Source organism: Prionailurus viverrinus, chromosome E3 (assembly GCF_022837055.1).
Source record: "Prionailurus viverrinus isolate Anna chromosome E3, UM_Priviv_1.0, whole genome shotgun sequence".
NCBI lineage: Eukaryota > Metazoa > Chordata > Mammalia > Carnivora > Felidae > Prionailurus > Prionailurus viverrinus.
Window position 1 is genome coordinate 41660001 of NC_062576.1, and position 24578 is coordinate 41684578.

The 24578-nt window shown below is 54.5% G+C and overlaps 2 protein-coding genes across 8 annotated transcripts; both read right to left on the bottom strand.

Annotated features, from left to right (window-relative positions):
- Nucleotides 1–7625: 7625 nt before the first annotated feature.
- On the bottom strand, nucleotides 7626–18509 carry DECR2 (2,4-dienoyl-CoA reductase 2). 7 transcript variants are annotated; one of them, XR_007147830.1, is made up of 9 exons: nucleotides 18199–18509; nucleotides 16938–17006; nucleotides 15734–15785; nucleotides 15145–15280; nucleotides 14019–14143; nucleotides 13854–13947; nucleotides 13536–13640; nucleotides 9556–11764; nucleotides 7626–8922 (listed from the first exon to the last, which is right to left on the bottom strand). XR_007147830.1 is itself a non-coding variant. In XM_047838999.1 (9 exons), exons 1-8 carry the CDS (start codon nucleotides 18276–18278, stop codon nucleotides 9584–9586), a joined length of 726 nt encoding a protein of 241 aa, XP_047694955.1. In that variant the 5' UTR covers nucleotides 18279–18509; the 3' UTR covers nucleotides 7626–8922; nucleotides 9556–9583. The 7 variants fall into 7 exon arrangements, 5 of the variants coding, with proteins under 5 accessions (XP_047694955.1, XP_047694956.1, XP_047694952.1 ...); XM_047838999.1 differs by having other exon boundaries at nucleotides 9556–9648; XR_007147831.1 differs by lacking the exon at nucleotides 7626–8922 and having other exon boundaries at nucleotides 9556–9648; nucleotides 10087–11764.
- A 984-nt stretch (nucleotides 18510–19493) lies between these two features.
- On the bottom strand, nucleotides 19494–23142 carry NME4 (NME/NM23 nucleoside diphosphate kinase 4). Its single transcript, XM_047839425.1, has 5 exons — nucleotides 22985–23142; nucleotides 21183–21316; nucleotides 20810–20911; nucleotides 20586–20698; nucleotides 19494–20047 (listed from the first exon to the last, which is right to left on the bottom strand). Exons 1-5 carry the CDS (start codon nucleotides 23073–23075, stop codon nucleotides 19924–19926), a joined length of 564 nt encoding a protein of 187 aa, XP_047695381.1. The 5' UTR covers nucleotides 23076–23142; the 3' UTR covers nucleotides 19494–19923.
- Nucleotides 23143–24578: the final 1436 nt, after the last annotated feature.

Sequence of the window (24578 nt, forward strand, 5' to 3'; positions counted from 1 at the left end):
ACACGCACCAGATATATTTCATAAGCAGTTTGGGCAAGAACCAAAGGAAATTGAACCGCTGTTTCCAAATGTACAGTGAGAAACAGTGTGGTAATTAACTGAGTCATCACCTATGACAGAACCCCAGGGCATGCAGTTCCAGGTTTTGTCAGGTTGGCATTGGGAAAAGAGAGGCAGGGGATCCTCCTCCCCAAACTCATCAATTCCTTATATGAGCTGTATGCTTTCAAAACATCTACAGTTTTGGCAAGAATCTGAAATCAAGCTGATGCATTTGACCAGACATAATTTTCAGAGGTAGTTAGAGTGATGTGTCAACCTTTCTCAATAGCTGTGTTAATGTGGGTGAAGTAAAAACAACAGGAGGTCCTCCTGCCACTGTACCAGTACTGGAAGAATCTGCATTCCCTGGTTGGCTGGCATGCCCAAATAGAACCTCAGCATGGAAAGCATACACCTTCCTTCTTGCAATAGTTCAAGAGACTCTGTTCATGGAACATTAAAAGTGACAAGTTCCTGGGGTGCTTGGCTGGCTCAGTTGGAGTCGTGAGTTCCAGCCCCATGTTGGGTGTAGAAATTACTTAAATTAAAATAATAATAATAATAATAATAATAATAATAAAATTTTTTTTAAGTGACAACTTCCTGGTCAGTCATTCCAATGGCATCAAGCATCCCTTCTGTGGTCTGTGGGCATTTTTGATGTAACGTTGCAGATGAAATGAACTAGCTGGGTAAAAGCAGCCCCTGATGCCACTTGGAGGCGCTCTTCCACACCCACCCTATGCACATTTTAATTTAACCTGGTAATAGTTACACAGAAGAGGAGGAGGGAGGGAGGGAGGGTGGGGTTCAGTTCACAACTGTTGGATTTGGGGTCTGGGTGAATGTCTGTGAAACCTCTCTCTGTGACTATTCTTTTTTTGTTTGTTTGTTTGTTTTGTTTTGTTTCAATTAAAGTTTATTTATTTAGGGGCACTTGGATAGCTCAGTTGGTTAAGCATCCGACTTCAGCTCAGATCATGATCTCACGGTTCATGGGTTCCAGCCCCGCATTGGGCTCTGTGCTGACAGCTCAGAGCCTGGAGCCTGCTTCAGATTCTGTGTCTCCCTCTCTCTCTGCCCCTCCCCACTCACGTTCTGTCTCTCTCTGTCTCTCAAAAATAAATAAATGTTTAAAATTTTAAAGTTTATTTATTTTGAGAGAGAGAGAGAGGGAGAGAGTGCATGGGGGAGGGGCAGAGAGAGAGGGAGAGAGAGAGAGAATCCCAAGCAGGTCAGCACAGAGGCAGACATAGGGCTGCATCTCACAAACCATGAGATCACAACCTGAGCTGAAATCAACAGTTGGGCGCTCAACCAACTGAGCCACCCAGGCACCCCTACTTTTGAAAGGTACTTGAATAAACACTTATCTTTGGAAATCTCCAAGCACGTAGGTTTCCTTGATTCCTCTTCCCTGGTGGCATTTGGCTTGTGGGAAGAGATAGGAAGATGAAGACCAGAAAGGTGACTCAACAGACTCCTGGCACAGCCTCATTGGACCCACCCAGGGGAGCTGAGGGAAAGTGGTTAAGAAACCTCACTTGGAAGGTAAGATTGTCTCTCCTGGGGTAAGGTTCCTCCACCACCTGGTAAGATTTGGCCATAGACGGAAGGAAGGGTAGGGTGATCGACAAGGCTCAATTTGATCACAAATTTACTTTTACTAACAAAAAGAAAAGGATTTTATTTTTAAGTAATCTCTACAACCAACATGGGACTCAAACTCATGACCCCGAGATCAAGAGTCGCATGCTCCTTGGACTGAGTCCCCCAGGTGCCCCACAAACCTACTTTTTTTTTTTTTTTTTTTTTTAGTAGGCTACACATGGAACATGGAGCCCAACGTGGGGTTTGAACTAACGACCCTGAAATGGAGACCTGGGCTGAGCTCAAGAGTCAGACACTTAACAGACTGAGCACCCAGGTGCCGCATATCTACTTTTTTTTTTTAATGTGTTTTTTTAGAAGATTTTATTTTATTTCTTTTTAAATTTTATTCATTTATTTTGAGAGAGTGAGAGAGAGCGAGCAGGAGGGGCAGAGAAGGAATCCCAAGCAGGTTCCGAGACAGCACCCAGCCTGATTCGGGGCTCAAACCCAGGAACTGCAAGATCATGACCTGAGCTGAAATCAAGAGTCTGATGCTTAACCCCTCTACTTTTTTTTAAATGCAAGTTTTTAAAAACCAAAATTATAGTAGGCATTACATACGATTTCTGCTGTCTGTGCTAGTCCCATGAATTTAAAATGGCATCTTGTCTTATTTGAACTTAACTGTTAGTGAGGTTGAGTATTTTTTGTTGTGTTTATTGACCAACTGGGATCCCAAATCTGTGAATTGCCCAGTCGTAGCACGCACTTGTTTTGTTTTTTTTAATTTTTTTTCTTAACGTTTATTTATTTTTGGGACAGAGAGAGATAGAGCATGAACGGGGGAGGGTCAGAGAGAGGGAGACACAGAATCTGAAACAGGCTCCAGGCTCTGAGCTGTCAGCACAGAGCCCGACGCGGGGCTCGAACTCACGGACTGTGAGGTCATGACCTGAGGTGAAGTCGGCCGCTCAACTGACTGAGCCACCCAGGCGCCCCAGTTGTTTTTTTATTAGATTCTCTGACATTATCTACAGATAAAATCAGTCTTTAATATTGCAAATATCTTCTCCCTGCCTGGGGGTTAGGGCTTCAAATAATGAATCTGTGGGGCACAGTTTAGTCCATAGCAACTTGAAAGAGAAATTTAGAACAGATGTAATTGACAAAGGATTCATTTCCAGAATACACAAAGAATTCCTCAAAAAACAAAAGAGCAGAAACCCAGCAGAAACATGAGCAAAGAATAACGATAAGCAGTTTCAGAAGAGGAAACTCAAGTGGCCATAGACACATAAAAAAGATGCTCACCCCATTGGAAATCAAGGGAATTAGTAAAGGTATCCTTGGACACCAATCAATGAGAATCAAGTCTGAACCCGGCAGAGCATGGGGAGTCGCATTACTGACACAGCTGAGGATCTATGTACCCTTCGATTCCGCACTTTCACCTCCAGTACCTCTGGGGAGAAGTTTGCACAAGCCCATGAGGAGGCAGGAAAGGGGTGTTTGACAGCACTGGTGTTCATGCTCGCACAAAGAGACTGCTGAATGGCTGAGGTGTCGTCGATGGTGAGGGAATGCTTCGTAGCAGGTCTGATGGATGAACCACAGGTGCACACGTCAGCTTGTGCCGACTTCTAAAATGCACTGCTGATAAAAGCAAGTTATGGAGCAGAGACTGTGTAATACCCATTTCTGCAAAGGTTAAAAATGTGGTCAATGACCACAAATTGCTGCAAATACGTTCATTTGTAGTAAAAATAACAAAACAAGAGTGGGAGTTGTGTTGAGGGGCTGGAAGAGGAAAGGGGCACAGGGTAAAATTTTAGCTATATTGCTATGTCCCTGCAAGACACAAAGGCTGAGCACACATAGGACAAAGGATCGGCATCTGGTAAATGTGGGTACGGAATACCTGGATGTCTTGTGCTATTTTCCAGGCTGGTCCATATGTTTTAAGAATTTCACTGGGGCGCCTGGGTGATTCAGTCGGTTGAGTGTCCGACTTCAGCTCAGGTCATGATCTTGAAGTTCACGAGTTTGAGTCCCACGTTGGGCTCTCTGCTAACTGGTCAGAGCCTGGAGCCTGGTTCGGATTCTTTGTCTCCCTTGCCCTCTCTGCCCCTCCCCTGCTCTCGCTCTCTCTCTCTCTCTCTCAGAAATAAACAAACATTTAAAAAAAATCGAAGTTGTAAACAGTTAAAATTAGGTAAATAAATATTTTACCCAAAGTCTCAAAGATACCTGTCTATGGGGGCGCCTGGCTGGCTTGGTCGGTAAAGCATGTGACTTTTGATCTTGGGGCGGTGAGTTTGAGCCCCATGTTGGGTATACAGATTACTTAAAATATTTTATTTTTTTTAATGTTTATTTTTATTTTTGAGAGAGACAGTGCACTAGCAGGGGAGGGGCAGAGAGAGGGGGGTGGAGGGCCCAAAGGAGGCTCTGAGTTGACAACAGAGAGCCCAACATGGGGCTCAAACTCACGGTGAGATCATGACCTGAGCCAAAGTCAGATGCTTAACCAACTGAGTCACCCAGGTCCCCCTTAAAAATATATATATATATAAAGATATCTGCCTGTATTTATAGTTTTTCCTTTCGCAAGTATGTCTTTAATTCATTTGGATTTTTTTTATTTTGATGTGATGTGAGATAGAGACCCAGCTTTATTTTTCTCACTTAATAGCCAGTTTCATCAAAACTATCTGTTCTTTCCCCACCCTTGTGAGGTCTTCTCTATCAGCCATTTTATTTTCTTTTAAAAAAATTTTTTTAATCTTTATTTATTTTTGAGAGAGAGACAGGGCAAGAGTGGGGGAGGGGCAGAGAGAGAGAGAAGGAAACACAGAATCTGAAGCAGGTTCCAGGCTCGGAGCTGTCAGCACAGACCCCGACACGGAGCTCAAACTCATGAACCATGAGATCATGACCTGAGCCGAAGTCGGACGCTCAACTGACTGAGCCACCCAGACGCCCCGTATCAGCCATTTTATTTTAATATTTGAAAGTCATTTGTGTAACTTGCTGGGGAATAAGCAGGCGTCAAAAGTGAAGGGATGATGAGAACATGGATCAGAGAACTGGGAAGCAGGCTCTTGGGTAGTGAAGGCTCTTCCCAAGGTCCTTCCCTCAGTGAGCTCTGGGGGCCAGGCTGCTGCACATCTGTGCTCAGAGCCAGCCCTGAGTCCCAGAGCTCAAAGTCCAGGCTGGAGCCAGCCAGTGGTCAAGTGAGAGCCTTGTGCAGGGCATCATGGGGCAGCTGGCACCCCAGGAAGGCCATGAGGGTGGCCTGGAGATGGGCACAGGAGGAGGGCTAAGCTCTATTCTGGGGAAAGAAGGGAGCGGCCACAGACCTATGATGGGGCCAGGGTGACAAAGGAGCAGGACCACCAAGCAGACCTACACTTGGTGCTCCAGAAAAGGGCCCAGCACCTCTTCCTACTGTCCCCACCTTTCTCCCGAGTAGCCCCCCCTCCTTTCTGTCTGGTCTCGCCTTGTCCTCCCACACCCTGAGCTGTCATTCCGGACAGGTCATCTAAGGGCAGGGGCATAGGTAGAGGTGAGGGAGGATTAACAAGGGGTGGGAGGAAACTTCTGCAGGTGACGGTGATTGTGGTAATATTTTCATGGATATAGACCTAGAGAACTCTTCAAACTATACACTTCACATACAATTTATTGTATGTCAGTTACACCTCAATCAAGCCATAAACAAAAACTTCAGGCCAACTATTTCTAATTCTCAGTATTGAAAACTAGGGGCGCCTGGGTGACGCAGTTGGTTAAGCATCCGACTTCAGCCAGGTCACGATCTCGCGGTCTGTGAGTTCGAGCCCCGCGTCGGGCTCTGGGCTGATGGCTCGGAGCCTGGAGCCTGTTTCCGATTCTGTGTCTCCCTCTCTCTCTGCCCCTCCCCCGTTCATGCTCTGTCTCTCTCTGTCCCAAAAAATAAATAAATGTTGAAAACTAGATTAACATTTTGCACTTGGTAAGTAAACTTGGAAGTAAATTTTCGGTCTAGATCACTCCCTCCCCCGCTAGCCTCCAGCAGTGGAGAGCACAGAGCCACACTCGTGTTTACTGATATTTTATTCAGTGGGGAAGGATTTTTTTCATCACCTTCAAATTTAGTAAAGTACATTCCTCAGAGTAAAAATAGAACATGAGTTTGTAAAAGCACAGTCTAATTCCTCCTGACTCGGCGGAGGTTTGGATGGTTTTCTTATTTAAACATTTCACTCTGACGTTGTCGTTACCTGCTCGCATCTTCCTGTGATGACGGGCCTCGCCAGTCCCCGCAGCCGTGCCCAGACCGCTTTGTAGCCTACGGTCTGCACCCACCTCACCTCCCCTGGGGCCCAAAGCATGGCTGGGGGATGGGCGTGGGGAGCTAGCAGGGAGAGTTTTGTGCGGGATTCAGAGCTTCTTTTCTTTGGCCACAGGTCACGCTTTTTGAAGAGTTGAAGATGTAATTTCCATCATTCTTCTCCCATCACGTAAAAATTGTCCAAGTTACATGTGGTGGCAGAAGAGAATATTCTGCATATTTCTTTTTTTTAATGTTTATTTATTGGGGGGGGGGCAGGGAGAGAATCCCAAGCAGGCTCTTTGCTCAATCTTGCAAACTGTGATATCATGACCTGATCCAAAATCAAGAGTCTAGGGCTTAATCAACTGAGCCACCCAGGCGCCCCCCAATTCTGCAGATTTATGACAGATATCTCTCATCCCTCAACCGACACCTGTCAGGTACTGTCTCCTCGAGATGCTCTGACGTTCGGATCTGATGAGGTGGCCCTCAAACTCCTAGAATTGGCAATAAAATTATCCTCTGAGAGTTCAGTTAGTGACACCCATATTGATTACATTTATTACTGGAAGAAATAATACAAGAGGTAATCAAAACAAATGAATAAAGAGTCATAGAATCCTCTGCTTGTTGAGAAAGTTATGTGGGTCTGCTCCCAACGATCTGCACCAGAGTCCAGGGAGAACCCTGTGAAATCCATCAACTCCCTGTCTGGGGGGTGGGGGTGGGGGGGTACTGTTTCACCAAAGAACCGAGTTACAAAGGGCAGGGAAAAGGAAGGTCCAAAGAAAGATTCAGTCTCCACCATGCTCCCCAGGACAGAAAGGTTGAGTAGGGCAGAGCCCTGGCCCTGAGATAGGGGCGGGGAGTGTGGATAGAGCACAGACTTAGGCAATCTCTGCCATCTTCCACCCGGCCTTTGGATTTCACCAGAGGGAGACCTAAGACTCACCTGGTCACTGGAAAAGAGTAGACACACACACACACACACACACACACACACACACACCCCAGCACGCTAGGCTACACGTTGGTCTTCAGTGAGCTTCCTTGGTGTCAGTCAGGATCCACATGGGATGGTCTGCTAACACATTTTCTAGAAGCAGCCCCTCTCCAAGCCCGTGGCTGTAATGGGAGTTGCCGTGTTCATATGTGTGATCAAACCTTGGCTGCGGCTTATTGAAAAGCGCTAGACTCCTGATCCGCACGGAGTGAATGGGTACCTTTCCTCAGGACTGGGGATGTGACTCTGAGGGAAGGAAGGCAGCCCTTCTCTCCAGGGGTTGGGCTGCAGCTTGAACACACAGTGGCTGGGACCTGGTCGTAGAGAGAGCTGATGTGCAGCGAGGGGAATGTGCAGGTTCCCAGGGAGAGGGAGAAGTGGAAGAAGGAAGGGGTGCTCACCCCTGGGCCCTAGAGCCCTAGCACACCCACCGTTGGAGCCAGTGAAGGAGCCCAGGAGCGCTCTTACACATTCCCTTTCTTTGGATCTGAACAGCCAGAGTAAGAGTAGATTACTTTTTTTTTTTAAGATGCAATTAAAAAAGTTTTTTTAAGGTTTATTTCTGAGACAGACAGAGTGCTAGCGGGGGAGGGGCAGAGAGAGAGGAAGAGAGGCACAGAATCCAAAGCAGGCTCCAGGCTCTGAGCTGTCAGCACAGAGCCCCACGCGGAACTTGAAATCGTGATCTTCGAGATCATGACCAGAGCTGAGCCGAAGTTGGACGCTCAACCGACAGAGCCACCCAGGCGCCCCCAGGGCAGATTTCTGATGCCAGCATCCAACACAGACTAGCCTCAGTATCCTGAGGGAGATGCCTGAGGGGGCCCATGTGCCGCCAGGGAAACCCTACCCTGGAGAGTTCATCCACCCTCCTCCAGGGGACCTAGCTGCAGCGTGACCGGGCCTCTATGTAGGGCAGGAAGGAGCAAGGCCCTCCCCCTCCGGGGGACCTGCTATGTAGGGTGGGGGCTTGACCGCGAGAAGCGGGCTTGCTCTAATCCATAGGATAAGGACAAGGTGATGTGAGGGTCAGAGGAGAGAGGAACATCTACTGAGCCTCCAATCGTGGGGGTTCTTGGGACTCCTCATTCTTCCCGCGTTACTCAGCGAGCCCACGTGCACAGATGCCGAGGCAGAGAGCGCAGAAGTTCAGGAGACTTGGGGGTGCCCACGCCTCGGTCCTCAGCCAGGGTGCCGGGCACAAGCAGGAGCTCAGTGTGCACTTGGTGGATAGTGTGTGAGCGAAGAGGCGGATGGGGAGGGGTGAGGTGAAGGACCCAGAGCGACCAGAGACAAACACGGGGAGGGCGTGCCAACCCAGGGACCAAGAGAAGGGCACGGCTCAAGTCTGGCTTTTGGGAAACCGGCCTTAGTGCCTGGTGCTGACCTCTGGGCCTTTCTAAGGTGACACCAAGCACAAAGCCAGCTCATGCGAGCCACCGCTGAATTCTACCAAGTTACCATGACAACAGGAGGAGTGGGCAGAGAGAAACTCCCCAAATCAGCACTCCTTCTTTCAGAGCATTTCGAGGTTTCCTTTGCTTTCTGTATCACAAGGGCGAGAACACCCGGACGTCCGTTGCATGGTGGGATGTCTCGGGAATAATCTGTGTGGCTCACACGGCATAGGGTGAATAAGCTGGGATTGGTTCATTTATTCATTCAACAGATAAGGCACGCGGAGCTTTCCAAAAATGCCTATCTGCTCCCTGAGACGCTGGTGAAGGAATGGGAGAGGCTGGAAGGCTGCACTGCCTCTGTGGCTGGCAGTCCTCTGCTTTGGCTCCTGGTCTCACGTGGTTCGAAGGGATGAAAGCCGGACCCCCTCACCATCGAACGGGGAGCTCAGGGCGGCCCGGAGATCAGCTTCTATGGCGAAGGTTGCAGGAAACTCTGACCGGGGTTCACGTGCACGGAATGACCTGTCCTTTCAGAGAACCTGACACTTCCCGAGGGAATCTAGAGATGGCTAATGTGAAAGAGGACAACTTAGTTCTCTGTCAATCGCCACAGAGCCTGAGTGCCACTGCTGGGGCCATCTGCCTGCACCCCCTGGTCCTCTCGCCAGCCTGTGCGTGGGGCCCACCAGCCTCACCACCAAGCAAGTGGCACCGCTGAGTGTGCCTGTGACCCAGGGGCCGCCAGCAGCCTCCCAAGACCCAAGGGACAACCCGGGTGGGTGCAGGGAGCCAAACAGAGAGGGTCTATCTCATAGCCAAATGACCACCACATGCAGGCAGTCAACGACAGAGTGAAACAGTTTTTCTGGGTGTTTCTGGAAGAGACTGACGTTGGATTTGGTAGACTGAGTGAAGATTATCTGCCGTCACCAATGTGGGCGGCATCACTGATGCCATCCACTGATGGCCCCAGGAGAACAGACGGGCAGAGGAAGGACAACTCCCTCTCCCTCTGCTCGAGCTGGAACATCCATCCTTTCCTACCCTTGGCCACCAGAGTGCCTGTTTCTCAGGCCTTTGGACTCGGACTGAATCATACCACCAGCTTTCCTGGGTCTCCAGCTCATACACAGAGAACGTGGGACTTCTTGGGGCTCCACAGTGGCGTGAGCCACCCCTCTAACAAACCCCCTCAGATGTACCTCTATATATCCTATTGGTCCTGCTCCTTCAGAGAACGCTGACGCAGCAGTAAAAGGCCTGGTCCTGCAACCTTCTTTCCAGACTCTGTCCTCCTGGAAGTAAGCCATTGTTGAGTCCCAGCAAGTGTTTTTTTTTTTTCGTTTTTGTTTTTGTTTTTGGCCAGATACCCCGTGGGAGGGAGTTTGCACTTCAGCTGTGCGTCCCAGCCTTCAAAGGCAGCAGAGACCCTGGCCGTCAGCCTACCTCTGGCCACCACCCAGGTCCTTCCTCAAGGAAGGACCGAAACCCAAGCTCGGCCGGCGGGGGTTGTCTAATGACAGCCTCTGTCTTTCACTGGCCAGCCTGCCCAGTAACCACTCTCACTGCTTTGTGTTTCCACCCAGCTGCATGAGAAGGACCCATTCGTCTGCCTTGCTGGCGGACATGATGCCACCACATTCCGGTCTCCGTGACAAGAAGCACCTTTAAAGCAAGTGGAGCACCGTCTGCCAGGTGGCTTCTCAGCCAGTGTGGTTCTGGGGCCTCCTTACCACTCCCCTGCATCTTCAAAGACAGGTACAGTCTCTTTCCATGGAACAAAGGCTCCGGGACAAGGGACGTGTGATGTGGCACCTGGGGCAGAGAACTGAAGCTCCATGCTCTAACGGCGGCCAGCACTGTCCAGGAGCAAACCGGGACTTGCAGGGCAAGGCGGCCCCCTTGGGGACCTGGCTGGTCTGAGCACACCCCCTCCCACCAGGGAAGCAGGCAGCCTCCCAGTGCCTGTGCCTCAGGAAGTATCAGGTAGGAGGCGGGAGGGGGCCTCTAAACCCCTCACCGGAGGAGGACAGGAAGGAAGCATCCCCCACTCCAAATGACCGGATCACCCATGATTCTTTTCAAGCATCACCCTCTTCCTCCTAAAAATTTTTGCAGGGGCGCCTGGGTGGCTCCATCGGTTAAGCGTCTGACTTCAGCTCAGGTCATGATCTCACGGTTTGTGAGTTTGAGCCCATTTTGGGCTCTGTGCTGACAGCTCAGAGTCTGGAGCCTGCTTCAGATTCTGTGTCTCTCTGTCTCTCTCTCTCTCTGTTCCTCCCCCACTTGTACTGTCTCGCTGTCTCTCAAAAATAAACGAAGAATAAAAAAACGTTCGCAAAGTCCAACAAATAGATGTTTCATAGTAAAAAGAGTAGTTTTTAAAATTTGTTTATTTATTTATTCTGAGAGAGAGAGAAAGAGGGGGAGGGGAAGAGAGAGAGAGAGAGAGAGAGAGAGAGAGAGAGAGAGAGAGAGAGAATCCCAAGCAGGCTCCACTGTCAGCACAGGGCTGGATCCCACGAACCGTGAACTCCCGACCTGAGCCAAAATCAAGAGTCAGACCCTCAACCGACTGTGCCCCCGAGGCGCCCGAGGCCAGAATTTTCTGAGCCCTTTGGAACTATGGGGGGTGCTGATGAAGACAATGGCCAGCTGGAGGACCTAGAAAGTAGTCTCTGAATGGCAAAGGACTAAGTCCACTAGGACGTCCCAGCAAAGGACAGACTGGTGCCAGGACAGGTGGGGAGCAACCCAGCCCGTGTCACCAAAGGCTGATAGGGATGGGTGACCCCCAGGCGGGGGATCCCGTATGCAGCCCGACACCCTGGTAAGGGGATCCAGGATACTAGGCCTGGGGTGGGAGGGGTCAAAGATGCTTTTCTAGTCTCCCTGGTTTGGCTTCCTGGTTTAGCCGAATAAGATCCCAAAATGGAAGAGCCAGGAAGGGAAGACAGGGAGCCTGAAAGGCCCACTTCCTGCAGCAGGGCTGCCTCAGGACACCCATGGGACACCCGCTTTCTGCAGCAGCAGAATGAAGGCCTCCCAGGCCGGGGCGAGGCAGGGCAGGCACGTGGGGCAGCACCTTGGCTGCATCCCCACTCCCGGGGCAGCTCTGGAATGTCAAAGCCCCTCTGGTGACACCCGCGTGGTGCGGGCAGCTCAGCGGGCAGCATCATAGCCTGGTCACTCCTGCCCGAGCACGGGAGATGGGGCCGGGGGGAGGGAAGGTGGACACAGCATGGCTCCCGGGGGAGAGGCCAGTCTCGGATTCAGATGCCGCTGCACTGTCCAGTTTGATGCTCTCTGTGGGTGGGAGGCAGGTCCTGGAAAGAGCACCGCAGGAGGCGTCCCAAGAGGGGTTGTGGACAAGATTCCCTTCAGAAGGCCTCCTTTGCCTCAGACACCTGTCTGGAATTGCAGCAGATGCCAAGGTCACAGGGGAAGACCGAGGGGCGCCAGCGTCTGCCTCCTGCGCAGCCCCTGGCAGCACCCAGGAAGCATGCCGCAGATCCCCGTCAGCGCCGGGCCAGGAGAGCAGGCTGCCGGGCCCCATGCGTCTCCCAGGGGGATGGACGCCAGCAACCCCTTCTGCAACCTTCCAGAGCTCCCCAAGATGAGTGTCCTTCAGCCCAGTGACTGTGGTGCCAGCCTGGGGCGCACTCCCACTGCCCGGTCACTCGCGTGCCCTGGGCACTGAGAACGTGTCTGCCGGCAAGCAAACCACAGAGGGCCTCAGAATAGGGGCTTCTCAGCCTCACCTGTGCCCACCAACAAAGCCACCTCCAGGGTGGATGGGGGTCATTACGGAACCAACCATGGCTCCATGCTGTAACCATACGCTGTGAGCTCCTGGGGTATCCCTCCACCACATCCACCCCTCAGACAGGACAGGAGTCAGCAACGACCCTAGAATGTTCCTGCCCTCAGCCTGAAGTTGGGGACCCAGGAGGCTTGGGGGACAGAGGGGCTCAGAGGCAGAGCCACCTCCTCAGCCTTCCTCAGAGGAATATGCTGCTCAGGGAACTAGGGTGAGTAGGCCTCAGAGGCTGGCCGCAGCATGGAGACTAGTGGGAGAGAAGGGGAAGGCAGAGAGCAAGGGTACCCTCTCCCCATGCCTGCATGGGCCCAGCAGGCCCTCAGGTCTCCAGAGAAGGTCATCCAGGGGAGCTCCCAAAGAGAGGGGTTCCCATCTGCTGCAGGCAAGCATGCCCGTCCTGATTTGCAGAGAGGCCCTGAGGTCTGGGGTACAATTACATTGGGCCGGGCCCCCTCCCAGCACCACCCCACCAGCTCAAAAAGACGCCTCTCTGGCCTTGCCCTACCCACAGCTTGGCCTACTGGGGTAGTCGAAACCCAAAAGTTCCCAAGAACACATCTAGAAATACACCCGAGGGACGGAGGTGAAACACAACAGGGCCCAGCAGTGCCCATCAGCCCCCCGGGTGGGAGTTTCGGGGAGGGGGCCAAGGACACGGGTGAACCCTAAAGGTGGGAGCAGCACATCACCTAGAGCTTAGCAGAGAAGGATTCAAAATCTGCCAGTAACTTGAGGTCGTTAGGGAGTGTCAGCCACGCCCCGCCGTCCACCACCAGCACAGCGCCGGTCACGTGGGATGCCAAAGGGCTGGCCAGGAACAGCGCGCTGTGGGCAACGTCTGTCTTATTGCCCAGCCTCTGAAGGGGGATGGCCAGAACCTTCGTGCTGACACTGGCTTGGGGGCCACCTGGAAGGGCAGCAGGTGGCTTAGCACCATGAGCCCTGGGACCCAGGGCCCTCCACTCCCTTCTTTCCCTAAACCACATCTAGGAACACCGAGGGCAGGGCTGGCACAGGCAAGGTAAGAAAGAACATGGCTACAGAAGCAGCACGGGGCTTTCTGCCACACACAGGGTCAGGGTTCCGGAAGCTCTAACGGGTATCCCACTTTGTTTCTGACTCATACATCAAGGCCAGCAGCCGTGTAGCCTCTACCTCCGAGGAACAGCTGCCCACGTCTGGCTGACCGTTAGTCTGTCACAGGTGTGCTCACCAATAACGGCCCAGACTTGGCTTGGGGACGGACTCTTTGCCAGCCCTGGGAGCCATGAGGAATCGGCCCTCATTGTGCGCCTGTCCCAGCCAGGTGGGAGGGGAGCCCACAGAGGTACTGTGGGGCACGAAGCTCCGGAAGGGGCTTACCCAGCCGCCAGAACCCCTCTGTGCCGCTGATGAGGCCAGGGGCGAGGCTGTTGACACGGATGTTCTGGGGACCCCACTCCACAGCCAAGTGCCGTGTCATTGCATCTGCACAGAAGGAAGGTAGGCATGAGGAGGGGTGCAGGGCTGCTCTGCTTTCTGGGGCGGCTTGGGTATGGGTCGGGGCTCAGGGCCAGGGCCGGTCCTCTCCACTGCCCACCACTGTGCTTAGCTTTACCAGGACACCGTGGGCCTCCAGGGACAGGCCGGAGAGGGACCCAACGGGAGCCCAGGCAGGCAGACCAGAGGGTGTGCCCATACCCACAGCCGCCTTGGCAGAGCCTGCGTGCACTTGAAGCACCTGCCCCCGGCTGCCCAGGGTCGCAGTGATGTTCACGATCACCCCTCCATGGTCCTGGAACACATGGGGGAGCACAGTGAGCAGGTGGCCAGAAGACGCCTTTCCCACGTGGAAAGGACGCTCACCCGGAAGAACTTCTCATAAAGCACACGAGACGTGTTGAAGGTGCCCAAGGTGTCAATGTCCATCACGGTCTTGAAGGCGTTGAAGGACAATGTGCTGGCAGGGCACAGGAAGTTTCCGGCCGCACCTGCGGGGTGCAAGGAGACAGTGGCTGGTGCTGGAGCTCCAGGCAGTTAGGACACAGGGACCCTCAGGATGGTCCAGGCTAGATGGGGGAGGGGCCCAAGCAGTTGGGTAAATTCTTGCATGACAGGGCAGGATGGATCTTCTGGGCTGGATTGTGCTCCTCAAACAGACACAGGAAGTGCTAATCCCTGGCACCTGTGAGTGAGAATTATCTGGAAATAAGCTCTTTTGGAGGCAATCAAGTTAAGATGACATCATCTTAGGGGGGGCCTACATCCAAGGACCAATGCCCCCCTGAGGAAAGGAGAAAAGACACAGAGAAACACGAGGGAGGCCATGCAAAGAGGCAGGCAGAGACTGGAGCGACGCGGCCCCAAGCCAACGAGCACCGAGGGTCGCCAGCAACACCAGAAGCTGAGAGAGAGGCCTGGGACTGACTCTCCCCGGGGTCCGTCCGAGGGGCCGGCCCTGCCGACACCTTGGTTTTGGATCTGTGACCTCCAGAAGTGTGAGAGAATATATTTCCATTGTTTTAAGCCACTCAGCTCGTGGTATTTCGTTAGCTGCAGGAGATTTATATACCCCGTGTTTCTAAGAGGGAATTTCAGCAAAAAGTGAACCTTGACGTGAACTACAGACTGGCTAATGATACCTATCATTCTGGTTCACCGACTGTAACAAGTGCAGGATGTTAACAAGAGGCCCCTGTGTGTGTGTGGGGGGGGTGCAATTCTGTGTACCAGCTGCTTGATTGTTCTGTACATCTTGAACCCTACTAAAAAAAATTAAGCCTATCTTTTTTTTAAAGGGAGAAGTTTGAGACACGAGAGTGCCCCAGCTCTGCGATCCAGCCAAGTTCATAGGATGTCCAACCTTCTCCATGATTGCACTGACCCAGAAGGAGCCAGGGGCCCAGGACAGGAGTCCTGAGGCCCCCGCAACAGGGAGGTCTGGTACTGTGACCCATCAGAGGCCCCCGGGCCTCACCCAGCAGCCACTCACAGTTAATGAGAATGTCAATTTTCCCAAACTCCTTCAGTGCCTGGTCCACAGCAGCTGTGATGGCCGGGGGAGCGCGCACGTCCAGAGACAAAGGCAGGCATCGCTGGCCAGTGGCAGCAGCCAGCTTTCTGGCAGCCTAGAAGCCAGATGGGAAGAGAAGTGGACAGCGGCCCAGTGGCCTTGGCCTGGAGCCAGGATCCTCCTTCCACATTACCCTCCAGGCCACTGGTCACTGGTCATGGGTCAACAATGGCCCCCGCTGACTTCTCGTCCCCGAGACCAGCTGTGGCAGGGGTGAGACTCTCCTCCCAGGTGGACGGGACCTGTGAACCACCCTCAAAATCCATATGAGCTGAGATCTCTCTTGGGGCAACAATACCACCCAACACGAGGGCCTCCTCACAAAAATTAGGTTTTGTAAAAAGCCAGGGGTGTCCCTGGGAGGAGGCCACTTCCACTGCGGTTCCATATCTGGGGGAGGAACAGGTTTTAGTGTCACCATCCTCTGGGCCTCAGGACCCTCCAGGCACAGGCTCTGGGCCCCCACAGCTAGCCACGGATGGGGTGGGCACAGGAGAAACCCACTCACCATTGACACTCTTGGAAGGCTTCTGCTGGCGATGACAGTGTGGCAGCCGTGCCTGTAAAGCGTGAGAGCATCAAGGCACAAGGGACATGCCCAGGTGGGCTCCTGCCCGGTGCTCTAGGCAGAGCTCCCTTCCCCCAAGGCTCTCTTGGGCTGAAGCATCAGCCCCCGGCTGAAGGCACAGCGGGCAGAGAACACAGGGGTCTGAGCAGAGCCAGCCGCACCAATGGTGTCCACCCTGGGGTCTCCTGTCTGGGTCCCTCTGGCAATAGGGTATCCCAGCCACAGAGACAAGTGGGCCGTGCCCCAAACACCATGCGCACAGCACTGAGGCAGCTGTGAGCCTCAGATGCACAGCCCAGGCATCTGTATGGGCCCTGCTGGGTCCTCCTGGCTTGGCCCCATGTGCCCTGGCCTCTCCCTGTGAAGTTGGAGTGAAGGACAGAGAGAGCCCCTTCTGAGGCCAGGGTCCCTGCGTTGCCTCGCCTCCTGACAAACTCAGCCTCACAGTAACAACAGCAGCTACTACCTGCTGAGTAGGTCCCATCTAATCCTCAAAAGGCCCCTCAGCACAGCTGGCTACACTCTGCTCAGAGCAGCAACATGCACAAAGTCACCAGCTCGGAAAATAAATTCACCTGGAATGGATGAATCCCCGAATCTCACCCAGTGAGACTCACCTCTCTGGTATGAACAGTGGGGGCCTGGGGAAAACCGGGGAGGGTCTCTAGGATATCAGCAGGCTTCCTTTTCCTCAACCCCAGCCTAACCCTGGTCCTTTCCTGGGGTGGGGGTGGGGGCACAAGTGGTTGACCTGGGCCTGAGGTCAAGATCTCCTGTCCCAAGAGACACTGTGCTCTCCACACTACTGGGGTCAACTCAGCTCATCCTGACCCTGGCTCCACGAGGCCCAGGGAGCTTGGCAGCAGTGACCTCAACCTGCTGAACCCTCCCTCTTTGTATAAATGAGGGTGCTGGGGCCAGAGTCATCGTCTCAACTAATCTCTAGGACAAGACCCTAGAGTCCTGCCTCCTTCAGGAAAGCGCATGACCCCTTTCAGATGCTCTCTGATGCCCTGTGGCCTAGAGGGGTTCCCACCTCCCCCCAGCATCTTGCCCAGGGATCTCAGGATCCAGTGGGGTCCAGGCAAAGTGGAACAAGTTTCAGGGGGCTGGGAGTGCACAGAGTACACAGAGCAGTGCTCACCGCATGAAAATCTCAGCAATTCGGAACCCAATCCCAGAGCCACCACCTGTGATGAAGGCCACTTTGTCCCTAAGAAAACAGGAAGCACTTTATTTACTTATCTTTTTTAACAGGAAGAACTTTAAAGAGATAGATGCTTGGGGCGCCTGGGTGGCGCAGTCGGTTGAGCGTCCGACTTGACTTCAGCCAGGTCCCGATCTCGCCGTCTGTGAGTTCGAGCCCTGCATCGGGCTCTGGGCTGATGGCTCAGAGCCTGGAGCCTGTTTCTGATTCTGTGTCTCCCTCTCTCTCTGCCCCTCCCCCATTCATGCTCTGTCTCTCTCTGTCCCAAAAATAAATAAAAACGTTGAAAAAAAATTTTTAAAGAGATAGATGCTTGTTGACTTAGTGGGTGGGAGGAAGCCAGTGGTTCTGGGAAGATTTTGGCTCCCTGCACTGGGCACTTCTATCAGATTTGAATTGTTAGTAAGTAACAGGGATGACTTTTGTAAGAAAATGAAACGCTACTTTTTAAAGGCTGCATTCCTATGCTTTCTGGGTTTTCGGGGAAAAAATTATTTCAACCTAAAAACCTCTATTCAGAAAGTTATCAGTTAAGGGGCTCCTAACTGGCTCAGTCAGTAAAGCATGCAAATCTTGATCTGTGTCAGGAGTTCAAGCCCACGTTGGGCAAGGCATGGAGCCTACTTTAAAAAACAAAAGGGGCGCCTGGGTGGCTCAGTCGGTTGGGCGTCCGACTTCGGCTTAGGTCACGATCTCACGGTTCGTGGGTTCGAGCCCCGCATCCGGCTCTGTGCTGACAGCTCGGAGCTCGGAGCCTGGAGCCTGCTTCGGATTCTGTGTCTCCCTCTCTCTCTGACCCTCCCCCGTTCATGCTCGGTCTCTCTCTGTCTCAAAAATAAGTAAACATTAAAAAAAATAAATAAATAAAATAAAATAAAAAACAAAAAAACAACAACAAGAAACTTAAAAGTGAGAAATATTTTCAAGACACACAAACCTTCCTCCACAGGCCCCTCACTCCACTTTCCCAGGACCACCACTGGGAACACCCACCGCCACTGACCAAGACAAACAGAACGTGCTCCCAACAAGGCGAATGTCAAAATACCAGAGCACTTGCGTCCCCAGCGCCACCTGGACATTGAGACTGTCCGGCCGCCAGGCACGGGGTCCCCACACACCCTAGTAAAACCGCAGGTCCCCGAGCCACCCCTGCAGAGGTTGCACGCCCCTAGGGAGCCCCCGACTCGGCCCTCACCGTAGCAGGTCCGGGCAGAAGAGATGGCGGTACTCGGGAAGACACTCGTCCTCACTGACGTCGGGCGGCGGCTGGGCCATGGCTCTCGGTGCGGGTTAAGGGCGGCGAGCGCAACAGGGACCTACCCAGGATCCGACAGCAGCGGAGACCCACCGCCGGATAGAAGCGTAGGCGCTCAGCACTCGCCCGGACCCAGATCCGGAGGCCCCGCTAGGCCAGCCCACAGCCGCCTTCTTGCTCCTCCCAGACGCCCCCGCCCAAGTCGGCCCTCGCCTCTCCGTGACGCTCCGCCCACAGCGGCCTCCACTCTCCTCCCAGAATGCCCTGCCCACAGCGGCCCTCGCCTCTTCCGTGACGCTCATCCCACTGGGCCGACCTCCCCGCTAGCCCCGCCCACAGCTTCATTCAAGCTCTTTCCAGGACGTCCCGCCCACAGCGGCCCTGGCCTCTCCCGTGACGCTCCGCCCACTGGGCCGACCGCCCCGCTAGCCCCGCCCACAGCTCCATCGACGCTCTTTCCAGGACGCTCCGCCTACAGCATCCACCACCCTCCTCCCAAGACACCCCGCCCACAGCGGCCTTCGCCGCTCCCGTGACGCTCCGCCCACAGCGGCCGCGCGACCCGCTGGGACCGGAGGTAGGTCTCGGTGAACACCGCGCGGCCGGCGGCTTCCCGCCGTGGAGACTCAATGGGCACGGTTCTGAACCGTCTCCGTCCCTGAGTCCTTTTGACAATATTGGGAGTCAGTGCCGTGGTCGGAGCCAACCAGACACTGCGGACGTTTGGTGCCCCCGCTGTGCATTTAAAACATCTGGTTTGGGGGGCACTTGGCGTTTAAAGGCCCCCGCCAACCGGGCACTTCTCTTCGAAGATGCCAAAAAGTAGAGTGAGGACCAAGGCGGCCTCAGCAGATGTAATGATATGCAATGTCCAGTACCTGTGACAAGTGCCCCGGGACACACATGAGGACCGGGGGTGAAGCGTAAGGTATATGGTGCTAACGTGAAAACAAGGAGACATGAGGCAATTCCAGTCTCCACGTGAAGCCACCTAGAGGGGAGGGGGCCGTGGTTACCAGGCCTTCTGCCCTGGGGGTGGTCTCAGTGGGTCCCCTCCACACCCCTTCTTGCCACCCTCCAGTCCTGCCCAAGGCAGTCCGTTCCTCATTCAGCATGATCAGACGAATGGGCAGCACCAGCTCCAGGGCTCACCTCAGATTCCTCCCCATTTCAGGCTGTGGGTCTTTGGACCCCTGCCTGTCTGATACATTCAATAAAGTTAATTGATCCCCTACTGATGTGTGAGAAGGTACGCTTTATTTCAACACTCAAACTCATAATTTGCATAAAGTCCTCGTCCTCATCCCTACCTCAGAGATGGCACAAACTAACCAGCAATCCACCCCATACACAACACAGTGAATTTTCATGTCGCCCCCCTCCCCAGCCCCCGGCTTTGGGGGAAGGGAGGTCACAGTACCCACTCTTGGAGATGCCCCAAAGACTGTCAGTCTGGCACTTTGGTACAGAAAGAACTTGGTCCAAGTTGTTACTGGCTAGGATATTAGAAGGCACATAAAGTTGGTTATTCAACCCCTCTGGGCTGGGGTGGGGCAGAAGGTAGACAGGGAGGTGGTCTGGGACAGAAGGGCAGACCGCGGTGTGGGCTCAAGTTCTTGTCGACAGAGGTAGTTGATCCCGGGTGGCTGAGGGCAGCCCGGGTGCTCAGGCTGGGTAGGTGCTGCTCTGGTGGCCTTCTTCTGCCCAGTCCACGAGCTCACTGCTCTGAAACCATAGCTGGATCTCCCTCTGGGCCCCCTCCACGGAGTCGCTGGCGTGGACGATGTTCCTGTGCCAAGTGATAGGTGGCAAAGGTAAGGCACAGAGTTCAGTGTGCACCTTGGGGGTCCCAGGGACTATCTGCCGATTCCGTACTGTTAAGAGGAACGAGCCCGGTATTGTGCAGAGGGGAAAGCAAGAACAGGAATGGAAGACTGGCTCTCCAGCCTGGCCTTGGCCTCTTACCCACAACCTCACGACCTGCCCTGACCATTCTGGGAGCCTCACGTTCCCACCAATCATCCAGTGCCAACCCTGTGGGGTGTCTGGCAACACAGAGTCAGGAAACAAAATGACGGCAGAGTTCACACACAGCACACAGAGAATGCATTATCAGCTCCTGTGCGCAAAGGGCTTTGAAAAACCTGTGCTTGCAAACGTGAGGTGTGTGCGGCATCCCAGCATCGAAAATATCTTCTGGCTTTACTTTGGCCCAGGTCCCATGGATCTGCCTTGGGAGCAGACTGCCACCCCACACTGAGGCCCTCCTCAACCCTGATGAGCTGGCCCATCAGCTCCAGTGGCTGAGTGTGTCAGGGTCCCCAGACCTGCTGATGTGGACGCTGAAGTCCCCCCTGATGGTGCCGGGGGCAGCCTCAGCTGAGTTGGTGTGTCCTATCATGGCCCTCGAGGAGCAGACCACGTTGGGGCCTTCCCAGACCTGCAGCACAGAGATAAGGGAGGTTGGGAGATGTGGCGACTGCCAAGGACTCAGCAGGTCTGGGCTCAGTCCAGGGGCCTCCACCCCTTCCGCCACCCCTGCCTGCCGTACCATGGCCACCACGGGGCCGGAGGTCATGTAGCTGATGAGGGCTGGGTAGAAGGGCTTCCTCCGCAGGTCATGGTAGTGCTCGGCAAGGACTGTCTCTGGCGCCTGGGTGGCATTGGGGTAAGGGGTGAGAGGAGCCCCTGGACTGGGAACCCCGCTGGACGCTAGGGCAGTGACCACGGTACCTTGACCTCAGGGCATCTTGCAAATAGCAGCAAAATGGGCTGGCCCGCCAGCAGACACCTCCCCACCGTTCCCCTTCTGCCAATACCAGGACGCTCCTGACGCAGGGCTGAGATGTGAAGGGCTGGGGTCCGGGAGAAGTCCCCCACTCCCAGTCCCCTCGAGGGCACCCCTGGATCGAGAGCCCGGGTACCTGCAGCATCTTCATCCCCACCAGCTTGAAGCCCCTCCTCTCAAAGCGCTGGATCACATCCCCAACGAGTCGCCGCTGCACCCCATCTGGCTTCACTGCAACCAGGGTCCGCTCCCGGGTCCAGGAAGACCCTCCTTGAGAAGATGGGGAATCAGGTGCCTGACCCTTTCACATCTCCCTGAACCCGGATTCCCCTGCCTGGGTCCAGGTGCCAGCTGGACCTCAGAGTATCTGCCTCTCCAGAACAGCTCTGGAGGGGAGAAGTGCCGGGTCCACAGCCAACTAATGCCCGGCATGGCGCTGCCTTTCAGGGACAAGCAGGACAGTGGGTCCCCCGTGCTTCCAGCCTGTCAGAGGGGCCGTGGCTCCTCCCATGCAGTGGCAGGAGCACCCATGATGGACACAGCGTGCCTGAGAAGGCATCTTCAAGAGTTGGGGAGGCACAGCTCCGCTCACTGGCCACCCAGAGGCCCAGAGATGCCACGCTGGAAAGCAGACACAACTCTCGTCCTTGCTTTTGACTCCCACCCTTGGGAGTGATGGCCAACACTGTCTCAACTCCCAGCCTGCCACACAAGGAAGGACCCAAAGCCCATCTCTTCTAGGTCCAAGGTGCAGGAACGGCGGGGAACCAGGGACTAGTGAGGTGCACCTTCCCTGCACACACTGGGACAAAAGGGAGCTGGGGGCTGAGGAGGAAGGTGGAAGGTAGAGGGTGTCTGTAGGTGGGGAGACGGGAGAGGGTTCCTCCTCGCACACCCTCACTGGCCAAACAGGAACTCTGTGCTGCTGGTGGGTTTCAAGATAGGACGCTTCCAGACCCAAATACAGGACTGGGCCGGGCCCCAGTCTTCTCTAGACGACACTGCCAGGGAGACAGGAGGCGTCATCACCCATCACCCATCAGCCCCCTGCCACATTGTTACGCTGACCCTCAGCACTAGGTCCAGGGTCAAATGTGCCTTTGAGAGAAGCCTAAACCCTGGATGTCTCACAAAGACGGAGAACAGAACTGGAAGAGAAAGGATAGGATGGGGACAGGCCAGTGTCCCTGGAGGGGTCTGCATCTGCGGCTTCCCACCTCCGGGGGGAAAATCAACCACAAGGTGTGCAGAGACTGGAAAGCAGGCAGTAGGCGCCCCCCACTTCTCTTCAGGACTGAATGAAGCCCCCTGGAAGAAGCCCCCTGGCTTGTCTGCCCCCCCCAAACCCAGTGCCTAGGGGCCGTCTGTGCAGCCTGGCCGGCTGCCAGCTGACTTGTCCCTGAGAACGGGGCAGTTCACTCTTTCCAGAGTTTGGAACACGAAGACATCTGGCTCTCGGGAGCACCCTGTGGGTCGCAATTACGGGGAGAACCCGCTACAGATACGGGCCCCAGGACCAGGACCCCAGGCGGGGATGAGCCGGATGGAGTTAGGGCCTGCAGAAAAACGCTCCCAGGGCAGCGGCTCCGTGTGGGGCTGTTCATCTGCTCAGAATGCCCCCCACAGCCGCCCCAGGTCCGCTGCAACCCTCATCACTGCCTCTCGTGGCCACCAGGCCTCTCGGGTTTCCTCCTGCTCTGGACCCTTGAGGGCACCCCCCGCTCCGGCCCCCAAGCAAGCCGGGACGGTGGGCGGATGGCGGGGGGGAGCAGCGAGCGGTGAAGAAAGACGTGCAGGGCGCCCCCGGCCCGCCCGGCGGGAACCCGAGGCCATCTAGACAGCCAGGCGGCCAGCGGCCACACGCGCGCCAACAAAGGCCGGGCTACGCCCCCGCCCGTCTCCCCCCTCCGCCGGTCGCCGACGGGCGGGACCACTCACCCGAGCTGGGGCGTGCGAGCAGGCTTGGGCCTGCGGCCCGCGGGCCGCTCAGCAACCCCGGCAGCGCCGCGCGCCCCAAGAGGCCGCCCATTACCCTCGGCCCGCGGGCCGCTGGCGGAGCGCGGAAAGAAGGCGGGCAACGGAGCCCGCAGGGAGAAAGGGCGGAGCGGAGGGACGGGGAGGGCGGGGCGGAAGAGAGAGGCAGGGGCAGAGGGGAGGATGGGGAGAAGGGCGGGGAGGAGTGGAGGGAGGGGCGGAGCGGAGCTGAGAAGGGCGGGGCGGAGGGGAGAAAAGGAAGGGGAGGGCGGGGCGGAAGAGAGAGGGAGGGGCGGAGGGGAGGGAGGGAAGGGGAGGGCGGAGCGGAGGGGAGGATGGGGAGAAGGGCGGGGAGTAGTGGAGGGTGGGGGCGGGGCGGAGGTGATAGGGGCGGGGCGCGGGGCGGGGCCGGAGAGGGAGGGGAGGAGGGGAGGGCGGGAAGGGGAGGGCGGAGTTGAGAAAGAAACAGGTATTTTGTTACAAAAGTGTAGGGGTGGTGATGGTGGCCGGTTCCAGTTTGAAATCGTAGATCTTACTAGATCTTATTTAATGAACTTTTGAAAAACTATATATGCTGTTAATGGAAAAGGAGAAGAACTTTATTTTACAGAGATGGAGGCGGAATTTAGGAGGGGTTGTTTTCAACAATAGTCCATTGGAGAAAAAAAGATTCCGGGGTGCTGAGAGTTTATTTTTGACTGAGTTGCAGGGGTGATTTATTCCTTTTTTTTTAAAATTTATTTGTAACGTTTATTTATTTTTGAGAGAGAGAGAGAGAGACAGAGCGTGAGCAGGGGAGGGGCAGAGAGAGAGGGGGCACAGAATCCGAAGCAGCTCCAGGCTCCGAGCTGTCAGCACAAAGCCCCACGCGGGGCTCGAACCCCCGAACCTTGAGATCATGACCTGAGGGGAAGTCGGAGGCTTAACCACCTGAGCTAGCCAGGCGCCCCGAGGGGTGATTTATTCTTATATTATCTTCGTATTCTTATTCAATGCACATCTTGCCCTAGTGGGGCTTTATGTTTATTCATTTTTGAGAAAGAGACAGAGCGTGAGTAGGGGAGGAGCAGAGAGAGGGAGACATGCAGCGTCAGCACAGAGCCCGTCGCTGGGTTCGAACTCACAAACCGCGAGATCACGACCTGAGCGGAAGTCGGAGGCTCAACCGACTGAACCACCCAGGTGTCCCTCCCTATTGGGCTTTTACTTGATGATTCTTTCTTGGAGATTATTCTTCTATTGAAATGTAATTGACAGTTGTGTTGGAGTCTGTAATTGGCCATCCCTCCTGTAATGGAGGTTGAGTGACAGGTCCCACTTCCGACCTCCTGACTCCACTTTAATGAGGTTTCCCTTCATTAATTTTTACAAGACAGTTTTTCACTCTTAGTGTAGACATTTACAGATATAAATCTCCCTCTAAACACTGCTTCTGCTCTATTGCATAACTTTTTATTTATGTATTTAAAAAATTTTTTTTAATGTTTATTTATTTTTGAGAGAGAGACAGAGACAGAGTGCGAGCAGGGGTGGGGCAGAGAGGGAGGGAGACACAGAA

Bases quoted from the DNA above. Each gene is read 5' to 3' on its own strand.
- DECR2 (XM_047838996.1), bottom strand. From the start codon at position 18,278: ATGGCCCAGCCGCCGCCCGACGTCAGTGAGGACGAGTGTCTTCCCGAG. The intron at 17,007-18,198 runs GTGAGGGCCGAG...CTGTTTTCTTAG, and splicing joins TTCTGCCCGGACCTGCTACG to GGACAAAGTGGCCTTCATCA. The intron at 13,948-14,018 runs GTGAGCGTCCTT...CATGTGTTCCAG, and splicing joins TTTATGAGAAGTTCTTCCGG to GACCATGGAGGGGTGATCGT.
- NME4 (XM_047839425.1), bottom strand. From the start codon at position 23,075: ATGGGCGGCCTCTTGGGGCGCGCGGCGCTGCCGGGGTTGCTGAGCGGC. The intron at 20,912-21,182 runs GTACCCGGGCTC...AATGCCACCCAG, and splicing joins TGGGGATGAAGATGCTGCAG to GCGCCAGAGACAGTCCTTGC. The intron at 20,048-20,585 runs GTCTGGGGACCC...CACTTGGCACAG, and splicing joins TTCAGCGTCCACATCAGCAG to GAACATCGTCCACGCCAGCG.